This window comes from Lithobates pipiens, unplaced genomic scaffold, assembly GCF_037356315.1.
Source record: "Lithobates pipiens isolate NorthernLeopardFrog02 unplaced genomic scaffold, aLitPip1_a1.2 Scaffold_18, whole genome shotgun sequence".
NCBI lineage: Eukaryota > Metazoa > Chordata > Amphibia > Anura > Ranidae > Lithobates > Lithobates pipiens.
The window spans coordinates 317,648,336-317,669,419 of record NW_027507758.1 but is presented as its reverse complement, the minus strand read 5'-3'; the positions used below and the strand labels follow the sequence as shown (position 1 = coordinate 317,669,419).

Here is a 21,084-nt window from a genome sequence, read left to right as displayed (position 1 = left end):
AAGAAGCACTAACCGCTCTGGTAGAGTGCGCCTCGACTTGAAAAGGTGGAATTCTACCCTTTAAACCATAGGCCTGAATTATAACTTGCCTAATCTACCTAGAAATAGTGGATTTAGACGCTGCCTGTCAGCACAAACAAGACGTCAGTCTTTGCAACTGGAGCAGTTGTCTTTAAATAGACTTTGACTGCTCTCACTACATCAGAGCAATGTAGTGACTTTTCTTCTTTAGAACATGATTTTGGAAAAAACGATGGAAGAACAACATCTTGGTTTAGATGAAAACCTGAGACCACCTTAGACAGAAAACCTGGATGAGGACACAACACAACTCGATCCTCATGAATAATCAAATATGGTTCTTTACAGGAAAGAGCACCCAACTCCGAAACCCTCCTTGCTGAGGATATAGCAACTAGAAAAAACAATTTTCATGTCAGAAAGACTAAGGGAGTACGCTAAATCGGTTCAAAAGGCTGTTTTTGCAACACTGACAAAACCAAGTTTAAGTCCCAAGGGTTCAAGAGAGATTTAACTGGCGGGTTAATCCACATTACCCCTTGTATAAAGACCAAAGAATGAAGCAAGTGGTTTTATAAATAAGACAGATAAGATACTCGTCCCCTAATAGTACTTAAGGCCAGCTTCATCTCTACCCCTAATTGTAGAAAGGCAAGAATTCTGCCTATGCTATATTTTCGAGGGTGCCAACCCTTGGACTTACACCAGGAAACATAAGCTTTCCAGACTCTAGTATAGGACTCTGGAGGCAGGCTTCCTTGCGTTAATCAAGGTAGTGATAACCGACCCGGATAGTCCACATTTCTTCAGAATGTGGGTTTCAATAGCCAAGCCGTTAAATTTAGAGTTTGTAAGGTAGGATGGAATATTGGACCCTGCAAATATAGGTCTGGACGTAGTGGAATGGTCAACAGATCCCCGCCATCTTTACAATCTCTGCATACCAGACCCTTCTGGGCCATGCTGGGGCTACAAGAATTACTGCCTTCTTTTCCAGCTTGATCCTGCAAAGAAGTCATGGCAGTAACTGAATAGGGGGAAATGCATAAATCAGTGAGAACTGATCCTATGGGCTTACCAACGCATCTATCCCGCATGCGAGAGGATCCCTTGTCCTGGTCACAAAGTTGAATAACTTCATGTAGAACCTGGATGCCAAAAGATCTACGTCCGGGATCCCCCATCCTTGGCAAACAGCCCAAAAAATATCGGGGTGCAAGGACAATTCCCCCGGGAACAACTGTTGGTGACTCAAGTAGTCTGCCTACCAATTCTCTACTCCCGGAATGAAAACTGCCGATCGTCATGGAACATTTCTTTCTGCCCAAAGCAGAATATGATTAATTTCTCTCTGATCTGCATGACTCTTGGTGCCCCCTTGGTGATTGAGATATGCCACAGCTTTGGCATTGTCGGATTGGATTCTGACAGGACAATCCTGTAACCTGGGTGACCAGGCCCTCAGAGCCAGGCGAGCTGCCTGAATCTCTAGGATGTTGATGTGCAAGACTTTCGGGTCTTGGACCACCGTTTTCCCTTCTAGCATTGCTCCCCAACCTCAAAGGCTGGCATCTGAGGTTACCACTTTCCAGATAACTGGTATGAAATAGACTTTCCTTTCAGCAGATTCCGAGTTACCAGCCACCAACTGAGGCTCTGGGACAACTTTGGGGACAACCACATTGGCAAATCTAGAGCTTGGACTTTTTTGTTCCAAGCAAACAAGGATACTGTTTTGTAACAGTCTTGAAAGGAACTGGGCATAGGGAACAGCTTCGAATGAAGCCACCATCTTCCCTAACAGGCTCATGCAAAGGCAAAATGGAGGGATCTCTCTTTGACCTGACCACTTGTACTAGCCATCTTATGGCACTGAGGACCTCTTCTGTCCTTGGACCTGACCCTGACAACGGAGGCTGTTGCAACCGCCTAGAGGCGGATGCTCCTGGCCCAGGAGAAGGAGCCTGTTTAAATGAAGGACGTTTATTCCTTCCCTTAACTGGCAAAAGCGTACTTTTCCCACCAGAATATTTTTTGGATGCATTTGTCCAAATCATCTTCAAAATAGCCAACCTCCATGAAAAGGAAATCCAGTCAGGAGCCTCTTGCAAGGTATCTCAGCTGACCAATTTTTCAACCACAGGATCCTACGCATGCGCACTAGCACAAGCGTGAGGCGGGATGCTTGGTGAATAGAATCCTGAATGGCAGCAATGGCAAAACATAACACCCTTGGCAGCTCAGCCAATTACCAGGCCTGTTGAACAGGGATCTGCTTAAGAGCCTGCTTAAACTGGTCCCTTAGGGATTGACAAAACCCTATTGCAGCGACAGCAGGCTGAGTCACTGCACCTGCAAAAGAGAATTTTAACAGGAATTCCAATCTCTTATCTGTTGGATCCTTCAGCACTTGAGTTAGACTTTTATTCAGAAAGCCTTTAATGCTAATAAAACAAGCAGTAGCAACCACGATTATACATCTACACGGTAAAAGTACAAAAAAAAGCTAAAAAGCAGTCAAACACCCTTGAATCGAGGTCTCATGTGGCGTGATCGCATCAGCACAAAGCACCATCCTACATGTTTCATAATACCTTACGTCTTCCTGGGGCCCCAGGAAGACGCAAGGTTTAAGAGTTAGAAGTGTGTTTATAGCAGTAAGGGCTTTGGTGGATATGTTAAGAATGTTACATTAGTTTAGATATTGCAAAATTCTAGTAGAGAAGGCCTTTCATAATAGCCATTAAATAAAATCACCATTTTTGACAGATGCTGGTGTACAACACAGCAGAGTCTCACACAACTGAATTTTTTAGGAGGCAGCTTCTGTTTTTAGTCAGCAATGAATAAGTCTTGTTGTCCCTTTTGTAGTAGAACATTGATTTCTTGACTTTGTGCATAAGCCTGTGTTGAAGGGATTCTTATGTGTTCACCCCTTGTATACTAGTAGTAGAGTCTTTTTAAGTTGAAAAGCAAAAGAAATTCATTGCTCCTCTGCTCCCTTTCTCTTAGTATCATTTACAGTCTTACCTGTGTGCAAAATGTACTGACATTCAAAGACAAACATTTATATACACTAGGATAGGCGAGCTGCGTAGTTCTCCCAGTACACACTAGAATAGGGGCATGTTATTAGCAGATTCCACTCTGCCACGTAATTGTATAAAACTGACATGTGTGTCACTTAAATATTCATGATGTTCTTTATTCTATTGAAAAATTACACATCAGCAAGTACATGAAGACAGTTTAGTGCATTCCCACCCTTGATCAAGTTCACAGCACATACATAAAAAATCAAGATCTGGGATCAAGTATACATAACTGTTGTATTAAAAGTGTTTGAGTTTGTAGAACTCAAGAACTCTTTTACTGGCCTTAAAACGCTCCAACAAACCATAACCTGACATCTGCCAGTTTCCATGTTGTTAGTTTGAGCCATTTTTACATTGTCATACTCTGTAAACAAGTAATTTTGACGGAAAATGTGCGATTGGATATTGTTGGAAAATTTGATTGTGTGTGGGCTCCATGAGACTTTCTCAGACGGAATTTACGACACACAGTTTGAGAGCAGGATCTAACATTTTCCAACAACAAAATCAGATCGTTTAAATTCCGATCGTGTGTAGACAATTCCAACGGTGCCACGCATGCTCAGAATAAATTACGAAACAAAAGCTATTGGCTACTGCCCTCTTTATAGTCCTGTCGTATGTGTTCTAAGTCACCTCGTTCTGAACGATTGTATTTTCCGGCAACTTTGTGCGACCGTGTGTGTGCGCAAGACAAGTTTGTGCCAAAATCCGGCAGAAAAAAATCCAACGGATTTTGCAGTCGGAATGTCCGACCGTGTGTACAGGGCATAACTGGTAAAGTTGTAGCTTCGGAAAAAGTCGTGTATTTTAAGTTTTCCAAGATTAATATTATTGCGGTCCCTCCTGTATCGTATATTCAGATATAATTTTACAACTGTTGAAAAAAAGAATATCAGCTGCATGGGAAATGTACTGCTTGGATTGAATAAACTGACTCTTAGCATAAAAGAGAACCTACATATGTAAAATCAGAAAATGTGGCTACCCCCAAGCACGCACAAGCAAACACATTTTGTTTTAACAATTTATACACAGGAATACAAAAACACATTTACATCACGCCAACCTCTTTTATATGCTCATCCAAACACCGAAAATACTTTCCCTTCAAACTAGTGTCCTAATGGCACACAGTTTTAGGCTTGAACTGGAAGGTTTAATGAGGCCACATGGATCTTGCACAGATTGTTTTTCTAGAAAATGTAGACTGAAAAGCTTGCCTGCATAAGATGTGTCATTATCTTGACAATCTCCTCCATTGAAGGTCGCTGAGATGGATCTTTTGACCAGCATCGAGTCATTAAGCTTTCAATAGACTTAGGTAAATTTTTAATTAGAGGTGGCCGAGTACCTGGGAATTCATATGAAAGTAATTAAACAAATGGATTAAAACACATTTAAAGCCCAACTGAATTTTCAGTTAAAAGGAGTTAAATACCTTCTAGGTGCAGCAACAAAAACAACAGTGTGCATATTCCTACAGTTAGTTTTCATTAGAAAGCATTGACAGTAGACAAGCCTATTTCCTGCCAGCATGTTACAGAGAATGACCCTTATTCTCTGTATGAAAGTAATGGTCTCTTGCTTAGGTTCGACATGCTGAGGCAGACCTATAACTCTGCCATTTTGATAGTATTTTTTTCTTTAATTTATCAAAGAAAGTTTTATTGAGCATAAAATAAAGATAAACCATACATATGTAACAGGCACTATTCATAAAGCAAGAACATTGACATATAAATACTGGATGTAAAACATTGAGGGTCAAGTTGACAAGTACCACCGGTTTGAACATACGAGACTGCAAAACACACTTGGGGGGACATAGAGCTTGCAGAACACACTAAATGAAGACATTTTCTAAATGAGATTGGGGATCATTCCTCAGCAGTGCAGGTGGAAGCATCTTCTAACCACCTGCCCCAAATTTAGTGATATTTATTTTGGGCAGCCCCTGTGCTAGTAAAGTACTTTTCTATAGGGAAGGGTGGTGTTGATAGCCCTGATCCACTGTTGGACACTGTCTCTCATCCAGGTCCTGGCTTTTGCATTCTGGCTAAAAATAATGACTCTTGTAGGAATAGGTTTGGGTATTTATTCTCCTCAAAAGGTACAGAGGAGGCTCAATACACACTAGCGGGGGGACAAAATTCAGAGGGGAGCCCATGCGATCATGAAGGAATTTGACCACCTGTGACCAGTATCCTTAGATAGATGGGCAGGACCATAGCAAGTGATAGAAGGTGCCCCTGGGGTCCCCACACCTAGGACATGCTGAACTGTGTTCCGGTCTGTACCTGGAGAGGTGAATGGGTGTCACGCAGAATCTGTGCAGGATGTAAAGCTGGGTAAGGCGGTCAGACAGCTTGATGGATACCGATTTAGAGGTAGCCAACACCTCCCCCCAATTCTAGTCTGTCACGCCACCCAGGTCCATCTCCCACCATTGATAGATTATTTTCCTTGCTGACTGGAGAGCTCTAGCTCAGACCTCTTCAGAGAGAGCACTGCTTTCTTACAGAGAACAAAGGGCTTTCTCTACACTATGCTGGACCAGGGACAGGTTGTTCAACTCAGCCCTAGGATGCTCTTTAAAGAAAAAGACCTTGACTTGTTTGATGCACCTGGAAAATATTTATCGAACTGAAAGTCAAACTAAGCTTACGACCTTTTCACACTGGTGGTCTGTTTTTCATCTGGCCCTCTTCAGATAAAAAAAAAAAAAAAAAAAGTCAGGCAAGTCTGCATTCATGACTTTCAGACATATTACAGGCATTTTTGCAAATATATCAATCAAGATATATATCCTTTATATGGGCTGGGCAAGGGGGAGAGCAATTCTTTAGGAGGAGAGCAATTCTTCGGGCGTGAAAATGTACGTATCGCATGTTTAACAGGCGTTCCTATTAAAGCGTATAGGATCAAAAACACTTAAATATGCTCATGTAGTTTTTAATCATAAGGCATATAGCATAGGTCAACAGAGCATACAAGGGACAATTGGAAAGAATGGGATTTTGTGTAGTCAGGTGCAGTAAGGAGTAGTCAGGCACAGGGAAAAAGGAGCAGAAAAACACCCAAAAGTGAATGGAGGCTATGCCATTTCTATGGGCTTGCAGATGTATAGGGGTAATCATACAACTACATCAGCCTACATCCACATCCGTTCAGGTCCATTGTATGTAAACGGATGTTGTCTTTCCATTTAAAAAAAGTGAACTGAAGATCGATGTGCAAAGTGAAGTAACCAGAATCAGTAATCAGTTTTTTTTTCTTGGCAATAAACGCAACTGAACCGACGACACCGGTGTGAAAGGATTCTTAAGCATAAATGTACTTTCAGTAACAAGAAGGTGTTTTTCAGGTAATAACACAGGCTTCAGATATCAGTAATGGGCAACCTACAAAAAACAAAATGGTACTATCGCCGTTACATTAAAAATAAATCATATAGTACGACAGTAAGTGTACATTGAGCTATTACATATACCTGAAACATGTTTTAAACCTTGATTTGTAATTTCCCCTAGTTGTATATCTTCCACTAGTGGCTATTTGCATACCATGCTATAGAGTCAACATTGCCAAATTGCCCAGATGCAATTGGCTAATGAAAAGGCAACACAGAGTGTATAGTTTTCGATATTTCCAGACTGATTTGTAACTGAGAAAGGGTAAAAGCACAATCAGTAATTGTAAAAAAAAAAAAAAATCTGCTGTTTGAGGCAGGTTTCTATCCCCTTTGGCCCCAATGCTCACAGACTTGTATAGAGCTGCCTCACTAGACAGACGCTTGAGACAGTTTTCATAAGTCTGAGGGCTCACTGTGAAGGTGCTGCCAACAGTGAAAAGGATTTCAGCCAAAGTGGATTAAAACAAAAGCCACAGCTTGGAGTAGGAACTTTTTTTTGTGTTTCTTGCCCATATGGCATCCAACTGAAATGAATAGATTGCCCTGCGCTAAAACAAACCTGTGCTTGGTCACACCTGTAGGTGTGAACCCAGTCTTAGTGTATTTAGCTCAGGAGGGCTAGGGAGGATGGTTTACTATATGCTTACACTTTATCAAGATAATATAATTTTTAGGATGTTTACCTTCCTGTCAAATTTATAAAACCTCCTTGTTCTAGAAGGGACTACAGTACTGCTATTAGCTGTAAACTTAATGGTTCAAACTATAAAAGTCAGCAGCATTTGTGCCCCGAGTGATGTACAAAAAAAGGCAGACAGTTAAAAAAATAACAGATAAAAAATGTACATTGTGAAATCACTGAAAATTATTTTCCTCTCTTTTGCTCACAGATGTGACCAAAGTGCAGGTTCCCTGCATGTAATAAACACAGAAAGTCCCTGGCTCTTCTCCAAAAATACACCGAACCACATGGTGCTATGGCACCATATGGTTTGTTGTGTGCTTGAAGACGTAATTTTTATTGGCACTGCCGTGTGTCTGCAAAAGAGCGGAACGTCAAGGAAGCACGTGACTTTGAGTTCCTGGCACACATAGATGTGTACTTAGTTTTAGGAGCAACTGACTGCTCGCCTTTCCAGAAAAACTCCCAACTTCCTTGGACAGAGCAAATGATTAGCCCTTGAGGGATGAAGAAGCAGCAAAACTTCATATTTCAGTTTTTTTTTTTTTTTTAGGAAAAACGTTTTTTTTCACCTAGGGAAGATCTTGATCCTAAATCCAGGCTGTATACATCAGCTTGACTTCCCACCAAGTTGAGGTAGAACCAACCCTTGCTCCCAAGCCTACCAAGTCATTCAATTGTGGGCTGCCAAAGCTTTTTCCTGGTGACAGACTATTCAATGGCTGAATGACAGAGAAGGATGGATTCTGGTCTCTATAATATTTGGGACCAAGATCCAGTATCTACCCCGGGCACAAAGGAACAATATATGCATTTGCAGTTACCACACACTGCATGAGTTTTAGGATGGGGATAGGTTTGCCATCCATCCAGCGGATCAGATGATAGTTGGATGGAAACAGCAGGCGGTCCATTTACATCTGACTGCCCCATAGAGAAGAGCAGGCTGTGCCCATGTCCACTCTGCATAGCAAAGCATTCCACGGACCTGTCTGCCTGTTTAACAGGGTCAGCAGACAGATCCCCTGCCAAGCAGGCGGACCCGCTTGACTGAGTCTGCCCCTTCTGAAAGGGGCCTTAACAGTATCAGTTTATACACTGCGGTGCACACGACAGGTTCAATTTTATTCTGGTGTTAATTTTGGAAACTCATACATCTCTCATGTATCTTAATAACTAGCAATAATAAGAGCTAATTATTTAACATGTACCATATTTAAGGGAATAATATATACAACTCACCATTGTGAACTGCCCACATAATACGGAAGGCAGGGCCACCAATTTCATCAAAAGGTTTTCTCCTGGTAATGACTTCCCAAAGGATAATGCCCCAGCTAAAAACATCACATTTCTCACTGTAGTTGCTACCTAAAAGAAAAGCATATAATTCAGCACAACATTTTAGGTTTTGCTTGACCTGGGACACTTGAAAGAGAGAATCAAGTGGGGAAAGGCACTAACTAGGAGTTGTGCGATTTAAAATGTATGCCATATTGCATTCAAAACAAAGCCAAAAAACTGCCATTAGCCAGTGGATAGATTAAAGCAACTGAGCACACAACATTCATGATTAATGGACGTAGAACTATAGAAGGCTAACAGTAGAAAAGGATCCAGTGGTCCATCTAATCTTTACTTTTTGTCTGAGTATGGAGCTATATTTATCCCAGGCAAGTCTAAAACCACTTACTGCTGATTAGCTCAATTCTGCTATGTTGTTCCAAGAATCTAATACACATAAAGTAAAATAATAATTTTGCCGTTGCTTTCAAACGTTCCTACTGCTATATTGGTAATGCTCAGGTTCGAGCTCACACCAATATTTCGTTTTATTTAATTTAAATATTTATATTTAATGAAGATATTCATTAAAATTAAACTGCTAAGCCACCCCAGTTACAAATCTGGGCAATTTAAATATGAGGTGCGTATGATGAAAAAAAACAAATTAAATTTTCCGACTTCGTATGACAATTTTGGAGGCCCTAGAGCACCAGGACAGTGGAATCACCCATAAAATGACCATATTTTGGAAAGCAATAGACCCAATGTATTTTCTAAAGGACATGGGGAGTCTTAGAAATTCCACATTTTCCAAAAACTTGTGGCAAAAAAATGCAAAGAAAATGAACATTTTTAACACAAAGTTGTCAATTCATATTATATTTCTAACACACATCAGGGACATACATAGAATTACATCTCTAAAACACATTCTACTAACCCTACTGAGTATGGGGATACCACATGTGTAGGACCTTTTTAAAATTTGGACAGATTACATATCTAACATTGCAGCCTCTGTATCACAAAAATCAGCTTACACTGTACAGAAATTATTGTACTGTAATAGGCGCCTCTGTACAGGTGGTCAGTGAAAATAGCACAGTGCAACTTCACCTATAGCAGTCCCTGAAAGCCAAACAGGCCTAACCAACTGGTACCTGACTGCCCCCACAGCAAAATTCTATGTTTACTGGCCACAGGAGGCTGAACAAAGGGTAAGCTGTGGTTTTAGTAATGCAGTTGTCTGCAAAGCATGGGTGGCATTGGTGTCTCGCAGGAATGTAGTTAGTGGGCTGTGCAGATGGGCCAGTACTGGTGCCAGGCAGAGGTGGTCCAGGTAGAGAGCAGGAACATGGTCCATAAACAGACCAGAGTCAGTACAGGGAGCAGCCAGAGACATGGTCAGCAAATAGACAAAAGACAGTGGAATGTGCAGATGGACCAGTACTAATGCCAGGCAGAGGTGGTCAGCAAGCAAGCAAAGAAGAAGTGGTCCAGGCAGCAGGCAGAGTCATGGTCCATAAACAGGTCAGTGTCAGTACAGGTAGTGACATGGTCAGCACATAACCAAAGGGTTGGTTGAGGCAGAAAAATCAGGCTTAGGACCTCGGTCAGGTAAGACTGGACACAGGGGTAAGGACACCTTTAGCCCCTGAAGTTCTTTGAACCTGCTGGACTCCAGACCAGATTCAGGAATTAGAACCTCAAGAAAACCAAAAGCTTTTATCCCACTTGGAAACACTACTCTCGAGCCCCTTGCGCTGTGTAAGTGTGAACCATGTGTTGTCTTCAACCCCACTACTACAGTGGCAGGGCCTCACCCCCAGGTGGCAAGCATAAAACATGGTCGATTAACAGGCCAGGGTCAGTTCAGGCAGCAGGCACGGCCAGTATGCAGGTAAAATGGTTGGACCAGGAAGTTGGAAAAAAAAAAAAAAAAAAAAAAAAAAAAAAAAACACAACATGTAAATGTTCCATACACGCGACACTGGATACAGGGAAATAGCAGGTAGTCACATAAGAAATATCTTCACCATACCTTCACTAATCTCATAGCGAGGTATGTAAGGTAGTGATGGAAGCAGTCTCCTATATAGAGCCCAGGTTGGGAGGGACACTGGGAACAGTGACATTGAGGAAGTGCCTTTCATACAGCCTGCTCTCTGAACCAGAATGAATGTGCGCATGTGCAGGACCTTCCTGATATAAAAGGGCTATAAAATCTCCTCTTGATAGTGTTGGAAGGCGATGAGTCCTTTTGTGGACGATAGATTAGAGCTGCACGATTCTGGCTAAACATCATCTTTCACATTAAAACAAATATAATTGGGCTAACTTTACCACTTCGTTTTAGTTTAGTTTTTATTTATTGAAGTGAAGTTTTTCCCCAAAAATTTGAAAGACCACTGGGCAAATACAGTGCGACAAAATATTGCAGCAATTGCCATTTTATTCCCTAGGGTCTCTGCTAAAATATATATAAATGTTTGGGGGTTCCAAGTAATTTTCTAGCAAAAAAATATTGATTTCAACTTAAAGAAATTTCAGAAAAAGATTTAGACTTTATGTGGTTAAACTTCCTGCATTTACAGGTTGTTGAAAACTTGGCAGTCTGCCCAGATTATTTACACAGAAGTTCTATCCCTTTGATCTAAGGAAGCTTAGTTACAATGTTGCAAGTTAAAAAAAAAAAATAAAAAAAAAAAAACTTTGCAGACTGCCCAGATGTTTTCTTTTCAGCAGATAGTTTCCCCACTTGTTTATATGAAAGAATCGGCAACCTCTGCAGGAGAGATCGTCAGAGGGGGTGAATCGAGATCACAATTTTTTTTAATGATTAATTGTGCAGCTCTACGAGAGAGGATACAGGAGTTTTACACTGAAAAAGAAATGATTGTAGTCGTGGTATAGCATTAGGTTTTTGGACCAGACTGCATTCCTTGGATTTCTACTAATGTGTCTTCATGAATGAATGAATGAATGAATGAATGAATGGACATACATGCCCCCTTAAACTGTCCGACTCCCCCCTTTTCAGCGAGCTGGTGTAAAGGTTGTCCATGCAGAGGTGGTTCCCCTGATGGAATAGGGTTAATACAAGGTTCCACTGCTTCCCATATAGGTTGGGTTTCCGGGGGGATGGCTCCAGCTGGCTGTCCTTCATAAACCCGTAAGTTACATGTGTACCCTGTGGCCCTCTCACAAAGTTTGTATAACTTCACACCGTACCTGGCCAGTTTACTTGGAATATTTATGCCCGGCCTGCTAGCAAAACTGGATGAGGGACTCATCAACACGTTTGTCAGGATGGTCTTTCATCAAAGTGTACTGCACTGTTGGGGCTATGATCCTGCTGATCCTCAGAACACATTTTTTTTGTTGGGGCCCTTTCCACCTCCGGACCAGTTACTGAACTGTTGCTGTCCACGGGTTCATATTCAGAATCCAAGCCAAACAGTAAAAGTTCCCCTCTTCTCTCATGCTCAGAATCTAATCACCAGGCTTTCAGGTGTGCACTCTAGGAACTGTGCACAAGCCTCTGATGTGGAATGTCCATCTGCATCGGTGCTGCTCCCATTCGGCTTTAAATGTGCATTAGCCAGGTGGGAGGTGGTTATGGAAGAAACCCCCATGAACACAAGGGGAGGGCACTGTGTGGGAAAGAGCACATGAAAAAGGTCTGAGAGGGACACAGAAGTGTGCACAGGGAAAGCGTTGGCACAGCGAGGAGGATGCCTCCATCCATCTACCATGTGTAGATGGGGGAATCTGCAAAAACGAGACATCTATGGCTAGCCTTACTACTGGTTGCAAAGTGGTAAATATTTATGCATATTTATCTGACCATTTAAAAAAGGTAATCTACTTATGTAACAAGTCTAACACATTGCAAATAAATCCACAGTAGTGGGAAATTCAAACAATGTTTTACCTTCAAAGACTTCAGGAGCCATCCATGCAGCACTCCCTTTGTTGTTAGTCATATGGGTTTGAATATCACACGCTGTACCAAAGTCACATATCTTCAAAACTGTACCTCCAGCCACCAAGAGCAAACTGCAGTATTGAAAACGGTACTTTAGATAAACTCATTATTGTAATAATTCTCACTTACAATTCTTATTTTCTGTCGTTTGAAAATGCACAGTTAAAATGTACTTGCCACAATAGAAGAGCAAGATTCAAGTGTATTTAGCGAAAACCCATATTGGGCCTTTCACAATCAGTTGAGTTGTGACGCGATTAATGCACATTATGTTAGGGCAATGCTTCTTAATTGAGGCGTCGTCTGGGTTGCCCTGGGATGCTGCAAACATAGGGCTTAATTTGCCATGAAACAGTGTTATGAGTTGCTAAGTTGTGGGTGGGTCAGCCACCAGTATCATACCAACCAATGACACTCTAGGGTAGTATGTGAGGCGTCATTCATTGTGTTGGTGGCCAGCCCACTTGCACAATGGCAACTCATGGCAGTGATCCAGGGCAGGTGGCATTCAGGGCCACCCCCCAGGATTCAGGAGAGGATGGCATTCCGGCTCCCCCAGACCTTCTCCACCTCTTGCTCACTGCCGATGCTTGAGCCAAAAGGTAGGGCTTTGATGTGAAGCAGAGACTGTGTGATTGAGGGGGGGAGGGAGGGGAAGCCAACTCTCATATAAAGTTAATTTCATTAAGGCAGTTTTGTGAATCATCCCAGGCTCAGGCTTCCCATTGAAACGTAACATTTATGTAATTTCAATGGGCTGAATAATGCACATCAAACCTGCAGCATTTTTTTGATCAGAGTGCACCACCACATGATATGTTACCTTACGCTGCAACACAGGTGCTTTATGGAGGTGCCATTCAAAGTGAATAGCACTGCAAAGCACCAACACACAATAAGCACATTACTGCAACACACTAGTGTGAAAAGGTAAAGTCCCTATAATATTTAGTTTTTTGGCAAAACCAGTTAATTCCTGCCCTGGAGACACCACAGAAAGTATATGAAAATGCCCTAGAATTGAGGGGAAGTGCCCTCTTGGACAACTGCAATCAGATCACGTGTCCTCATTGGAAAACTTCCCCTCACCCCTCTTCTAGTAAAGCATAGGCAACTTCAGACTGTTCATTAGTTTATGCCACAGCATTTGAATCAGGATATTCTGTTGATCTGTTTTTAAGATGGTACTAGATTTTTAAGGAATTTAAGAATAAAAAATGATCTTTTATGGAGTTTAGTTTTTTTCTGTCTGTCCTCCCATTGGTTTGGCACGGTTAAAATGCCCCCTTTTGTCTAGGTGGAGGGATCTGCTTTTCCCCCTCTCAGGGGTCACATCCCTTTCTCTCTTACCTCTTTTTTATGTCACAATGTTAAAGCTGGACTAATGTTATGCTGTAGCAAATAGCGAGCAGATAGGCTTTTTATTACAGAAGAGATAAACAATGTTTCTTCTGCAATAAAATGCACCTGTCTAGTCATTGCTCACAATGTAAACCGAGCTGTGTATGTGTAGCTCAGCTTACAGTGCCAGCGCTATCCCTATGTGCTGGAATAATTGCCTCCTGCACATGCGTAGGAGTGACATCATCACGTGCTGAAAAATGAAAACAGCCAATGACTAGCTCACAGGTAACGATGTCAAATGAGAGACGGAAACGGTTGAGGGCAAGGCAAGTATACTTAAGATTGCCTTTAGGTCTGCCTAATGATCCCAAGGATAAGTAGAGGGTGCGAAACTTCCCAGTGGGCACACAGAGCAAAAGATATATATTGAGAAAAAAAATAATTGCCAGGATAGTGCAATGTTGAGTAATATATATACTGCCGACAGGTTTATAACTTGTGTATGTCACAAAACATAACGTATTACTAAGAAAACAAAACAAATGGTTATTTTACTTAAAGTGGTTGTAAACCCCTACAAACCACTTTGACCTACAGGTAAGCCTAGAATAAGGCTTACCTGTAGGTCCAAGAAATATCTCCTAAACCTATACGGTTTAGGAGACATTTGCCCGAAGACAGGCACCGCTGTCTACAGCGCATGCGCCGTAGACAGCAACGCATCGTCAATGACGAAGATGCCGCGCGTGTCGGCTCCCATGCGCGGGAGTGACAGATTCGCCGAATGACAGCGGCGGAGCTGCGAGACCCCACCGAGAAGATGGATGCGCCAGACTACAGGGGATAGCGGTGACTTCGCTGGCTCCTGTGTCAGGTAAGTGACACATAATGGGCTACTATGCGCTGCATAGTAGTCCATTATGCTTTGCAGGGAATGATAGAGGAAGTAAACCCATCAGGGTTTACTTCCTCTTTAAGATTTATGTAGATGGATTTTCTCCATCCTGTACCCCAGTGTTTCTCAACCTTTTTACCATCGAGGAACCCCTGGCAAAAGGTTTGAGATCTCAGGGGAACCCCTAATATAGCGTTCAGGTCTACAGCTCCGGAACATTGCTGTGATTAGCGAGCTGTGATATGACAACAATTATTTTAAGGAATAGCATTAAATTATAGAAATATTAGAACTTACCTATTTTATGTGAGACTTGTGCTGTTTTTCTTCTGCACAAATGCTCAAGTCTGGGTTTAACTTGAGATAAGCAGTGTACAGAGGTCAGGACACAATACAGGGAGGACAGCAGGGCACATTTTGGGGGACACAGCAGAACATTGGGCACATCATAGGGCACACAGCAGAACACGGGACATTCATCAAAGCTCGCCACAGCGCCTAGAGGCGATACAGTTCGCATTGTGCGCTATACAAGTATTTCATTCATTCAGCAGGGCATAGGGCCTGCATTATACAGGGCAAACAACAGGGCCAAAAACATGGTACAAGTCAGGGTATAGGACGCACAACATGATACAGGGTGGTGCAGGGCACACAGCAGGGTATAGGGCACATAGCATGCTACAGGGCACACAGAGTACACAACATGGTAAAAAGGCACAGCAGGGCACATAGCAGGGTACACAATATCTACAGGGCACAGAGCAGGGTACAGGACACGCAATATGGTACAGGGCACACAGCATGGTACCTGGTGCAGGGCACAAGCTACACAGCAGGGCACAGGACATGGGAACACAGCAGGGCACTGGCATTCAGCAGGGTACAGGACACAGTATACAGCAGGGCACAGGACACGGGCACACAGTAGGGCACGGGCGGCAGCAGCAGCAGTTTCAATTGCAGAGTAGCGTGGGAAGCGGCTGTAATAAGACCTCTCAACGCGATCTTTTCCGTCAGCCCCTCCTTTCCTTCCGTCCACCCCAGGTGCTTGTATGTGACATCACCTGGGGTGGGTGAGAGGAAAGGAGGGGCCGGCAGGAAGGATCGCATTATGAGAGGGGTCTTATTACAGCCGCTTCCTGCACTACTCTGCATTTTGGCTACCCGTCAGCTGTCTGATTGACGGGTAGATTGCCGCAGAACTCCTGGGTATTCGAGGAACCCCGGTTGAGAAACACTGCTGTACCCTATTCGGTTTTTGCTTCAGGACCAAAATGAGAGAATAAAGGCCACGCAGAGATTGCCGATCTCTAATCACAGCTCTATTCTTGACAAGACACACCTGAAAGAACACACTTTAAAGTGCGCTGTGCGTGAAGCAAAAACTAGCAAACCCCTTGCTTTATTCTATTTATTGTTCACATTAAAAGTTAAAATTTATTAAATATACAATATAAAAAACTAAAATGTTGCCAAAAATCAAATATGAACTTACTTTGGTGGTTTAAGGTCCCTGTGAATAAGAGCCTTTGGCTTCATGCTATGTAAATATGCCACTCCTTGGGCACACTGTAAACACCAACTCATTGCATGAGCAGCTGTGTAGCAAGGCAGGGGCTCAGCACCATGCAGAACTGCAAAACAAAATGGAAACATAAGAACAGACCAGCACATTACACTATAACAAATAGTGCCCATTTAAACAAGATATACACGACTGCAGGTGGGGGAATGTGTGTAAGTTGCATGCGTTCCAGCACTGGCAGCCAAAACATGCTGCTATTTAGCAGATGCACAGGAGGTTCTATCAATTCTTAACCGCATTCCCATGCATTAGAAAGAGCAGCAAGTTTTCTCATGTGCAAAATCGCACCATGTGTTTGTGTGACCACAGAAACCTTTTCCCTGCGTTTACTGCAGGTACAGCAGCCCATTCAAATGAATAGGTTGCTGTGCCTACGCAAACAAACCTACAGCACACGCACAGACGTGAACCTCGAATTACAGAAGGACCTGAATTTAAAAAAAGTGAAGATATGCTATAGGGAAGATTCAGAAATGTCAATTGTGCTTAAAGCGGAGTTCCACCCACATTTTTCACTCCTCGCCATACAGCACTGATATGCATCTTTAAAATGTAAGGGCAATTTATAATTTTTTTTTCTCTGTTAAAGTGGGGTTCCACCCTAAAGTGGAACTCCCGCTCATCGGAACCCTCCCCCCCTCTGGTGACACAGTTGGCACCTTTCAGGGGGGAGGGGGGTGCAGATACCTGTCTAAGACAGGTATTTGCACCCACTTCTGGGCATAGACTCCCATGGGAGTCTATGCCTCTTCCTGTCCCGGCGCAATGTCTGCTGGGACACACATGGGTCCAAGAGACAGCACGGATTATTCCTATTGCGCTGCGCGACTGCGCAGTAGGGAACCGGGAAGTGAACAAAACAGTTAAACTTCAATTGCGCAAATTCCGCGCCATGTGAGAAAAACAAAAATACAAACAAAAAAGCTGCTCCCTGAGAAAGTGAAAAAAAAAAAAAAAAAAACACCTATTGGATAATATCAGTAATTAAGGGCGCTCTGAAACAGAGCGCCCCTTAATTACTGATATTAACCAGGAAGTGAAGCCGCAAAGCTTCACTTCCTGATTCCCTCACCTAGAATGGCGGCGGCGGCAGCAGCCGAGAGATCGATCGGCCTTGGCTGCCGACATCGCTGGACCCTGGGACAGGTGAGTGTCCATTTATTAAAAGTCAGCAGCTGTAGTATTTATAGCTGCTGGCTTTTAATAATTTTCTTTCCCAGTGAAATCCCTCTTTAACCTACCTAATTTATGCCTATATCTAATTTCACTTCCTTTAGTGGCCGTAGCAATGCAAGTCATTTCCAGTTTGCATTGGCTCCTGGGAGATGTGCGTCTTCAATCCCAGAAAGCAATGGACAAAATCTTGTTTAGCTTGACATGGCACCACTCCCGCAACAACTTAACATTGGCATCTATGGGAAATCTTGGTCAGCTTGACATGACACTGCTCCTGAACCATAAGTGGACCCACGACTAAGAGCATAGGCGAGTGCACGGGGTGGCCTGGGCCCAATTCGCATTGAGATCGTGAGGCTTGCCAGAGCCACTCAGTAAGTGAAACTGTAAGGTAATGTCACTGCTTGCAGGGAGAAAGGCCAGCTGTCAAAACTCAGCAGTGATGTCATGGGCGGGCAGGATTGAACAGCTATCAAACACCAGCCAATGTGATGGGCTTTGGGCAGGCCGCTACATTTATGACTTTGACTTTAAGCAGCCCAATCATTGGCTGGTGTTTGATAGATGCTCAGTCCCGTCCATCCCAGACATCGCGGCTGAGTTACAACAGCTGGTCTTTCTCCTAGTAAAGAGTAAAGATTATCTGACAGTTTCACACACTGAACGGCTCTTGCATGCCTCAACATCTGCTACAAGTGAAATTCCCCCCTCTACCCTGTCAGCGCTGCCCACCAGTGCCCCCCCCCCCCCATCAGCGCTGATCAGGGGAGTGCCAAGGGGGGAGGGGGGAATGCAGCTATAGGGTGGTGTCACTCTTAGCAGTGTAGCTGACATTTTGTGCAGACTGAGGATGGAGAATGTAAACATCTTCTGTCATCCCCTTCCTGATATTGCATGCCGTACAGTAATGACTAAGCTAATTTGTATTGTGTGAAACGCATCTTCCAGGCAACTTGTGGTGTCCTGTGGTGTCACTTCTGGGATGTCCAATAAAAGGATCTTAGAATTGGTCGTGGTGTGCAGCCATTTCTTCATTCAACATGCTGTACAGTGTCATGGCATGCCATACAGAGCCACCGTACGTCATGGCTCTGTACAGCATGCGATATCAAGAAGGGGATGACAGACAGAAGATGTCATTTGCATTCTCCAACCTAAGTCTGCAGGCGCAAAATGATGTCAGCTACACTGCTAGGAGTGACATCACCCTATAGCTGCACCCCCTGGGGCTCCTTATCTGCATCCGCTGGAACTCATCTTCTGACAGAGTCTGCGTCATATTCCTGCCTGACTGCACCCCCAGCACTCTGCTCAATGGTATCCTCGTAGCCCTGGGTCCCCTCTTGGGGCTCCACAAGTTTCCCGTCACATATGGTTTGGGAGCATTGCCATGTCAAGCTAACCATGATTTCCCATAGATGCCAATGTTAAATGTTACGGGAGCAGTGCCATGTCAAGCTGTAATTGCTTGCACCACACTGTGCATGAACAAGATCAGTGGGTGCATGCTGGGTAGCCAGGGTGCATGAAATCCAGGAAGGAGGACACTGTAGCTTCAGATGCCCACACTGGAGATAGCCACACTCTGCAGGAACTTCACAAAGTAAACGATGCTGCACAAATAGAAAACTGGGCATAGTTTACAGCATACCTTTCTTACATTGCACGAGACATGAGTATTCTAGGGGTATTTTTATCTTAAAAGTAATATTTCGTCCAGAACACCGCTTTAAGTGTTACCCTGAAAAATCTACCTCTCGTCTGGAATTGTCTCGTCTCCTTAACCACTTCAGCCCCGGAAAGATTTGCCCCCTTCCAAACCAGGCCATTTTTTTTTTTATGGTATGGCACTGCGCCGCATTAACCGACAATTGTGTGGTCGTGCGATGTTGTACCGAAACAAAAATGATGTCCTTTTTTCCCCACAAATAGAACTTTCTTTTAGTGGCATTTGATCACCTCTGCAATTTACATTTTTTGCACTATAAACAAAAAAAAAAAAAAAAAAAGCTAACAATTTTGAAAAAACAAAAAACAAACAAAAAACCAAACAATATTTTGTAGTTTTTGCTATAATAAATATCCCATAAAAGAAAAAAAAAAAAAAAAAGTTCAGGCCGATATGTATTCTCCTATATATTTTTGGTTAAATTGTAATAAGTGTATATTGATTGGTGTGCGCAAAAGTTATAGCGTCTACAAAATAGGGGATGATTTATGTAATTTTTATTAAAAAAAATGTATTAGTAATGCCAGCGATCTGTGATTTTTAACAGGACTGCGACATTGCAGCGGACAGATCGGACACTTTTGACACTATTTTGGGACGACTGACATTTATACAGCGGTCAGAGCAAATAGCCATTGATAACCCTATAAATGTCACTGGCAGGGATGGCTACTCTCACAACAAGGCATAGTGCAGAACAAGGCATGGTAAAGCAGAAACGGGTAAGAAATCAGTTGTAGAGAATATATGCAATACCTGTGACTGGTATAAGCCTACTTTTCTTTGTTTATTCAATTACATGCACCAATCAAATACTAGAGGAAACATATAATGCAATGCTGATTATTGATCCAACAAAACCCAATAACTCAAGAGTTGCACTATCAAAGCCATGGGACAGTGTTGAAGCATTTAATCCAGCACTGATTAGCAACTAAACAGTTCTCTTTCCTAACTGCAATACACAGATAAGCTATAAAAAGTTGTCTTATAGAGCAGAGAATTACTGAAGTAACATGTTTTCAAAGGGTGTAGTGTTTAAAGGATAAGTTTATCTCTTGTAACAGTTTACACGCACATTTAGGGTTTAACATGCAACATGTTACTATGCAGCAGCTGATCTCTACCCCCTCATCCCAGAACCCCCAACCGCTGTCAGAGTTCTTTTCCTTGCACCTGCTGTCACATTTAAAAAACTGCGCGGTTCTGCGCACACACCTGCGTCATTCATAAAAATGAACTACAAGTCCAGTCTGACACCATGGCAGACAGCTTGAAGTTTTCAATGCACTACAAGAGTGCTGATGAGCATCCTCATAGTTCATCGACTTTTCCTGTGTCTCTGTCTGCCCATATGAGAGGTACAGGCAGAGAGCTGTACTGAGTGTCTACTGGAGCCTGGCATTGCACCCACGATCCACTGATCGCGGGTGCAGTGCTTTGCAGGCTGCAGTGTAAAAAATGCTACCTACAAATTTACCTGCTGTACTACATGTGAACTTAGATTTTAACAAATGAACCACTTGTCGAGCAGCCGCCATCATTACACTGTGGCAGGTTCGCTCTATTATGCAATTTGCCATAGCTGTACCTCGATTTGTGTAAAAGATACAGCGGCCACCCGCAATCACTCCACAGAGAGCCAGAACAGGGATCTGTCAATGTAAACAAACAGATCCCTGTTCTGACAGGGGAGTAGAGAGATATCTGCTGTTCCTAGTGATTAGGAACAGTGATCTCCTCCTCCAGTCAGTCCATCCCCACCAGTTAGAAACACATTTAACCTCTTGATCACCACTAGTGTTAATCCCTTCCCTGCCAGTGTTATTTATACAGCAACCAGTGCATTTTTATAGCACTCATC

The 21,084-nt window shown here is 42.9% G+C and overlaps 1 protein-coding gene across 5 annotated transcripts in view; it reads right to left on the bottom strand.

Annotated features, from left to right (window-relative positions):
* The window catches only part of MAP3K7 (mitogen-activated protein kinase kinase kinase 7), an 87,298-nt gene that overhangs the window by 49,767 nt on the left and 16,447 nt on the right, over positions 1-21,084 (bottom strand). For all 5 annotated transcript variants that reach the window (XM_077487238.1, XM_077487239.1, XM_077487241.1 and 2 more), the window contains exons 5-8: positions 16,226-16,364; positions 12,435-12,559; positions 8,456-8,584; positions 4,340-4,470 (exon numbers count right to left, since the gene is read on the bottom strand). In XM_077487238.1, coding sequence (XP_077343364.1) covers positions 4,340-4,470; positions 8,456-8,584; positions 12,435-12,559; positions 16,226-16,364 — 524 coding nt within the window. The remainder of the gene's footprint in view (positions 1-4,339; positions 4,471-8,455; positions 8,585-12,434; positions 12,560-16,225; positions 16,365-21,084) is intronic.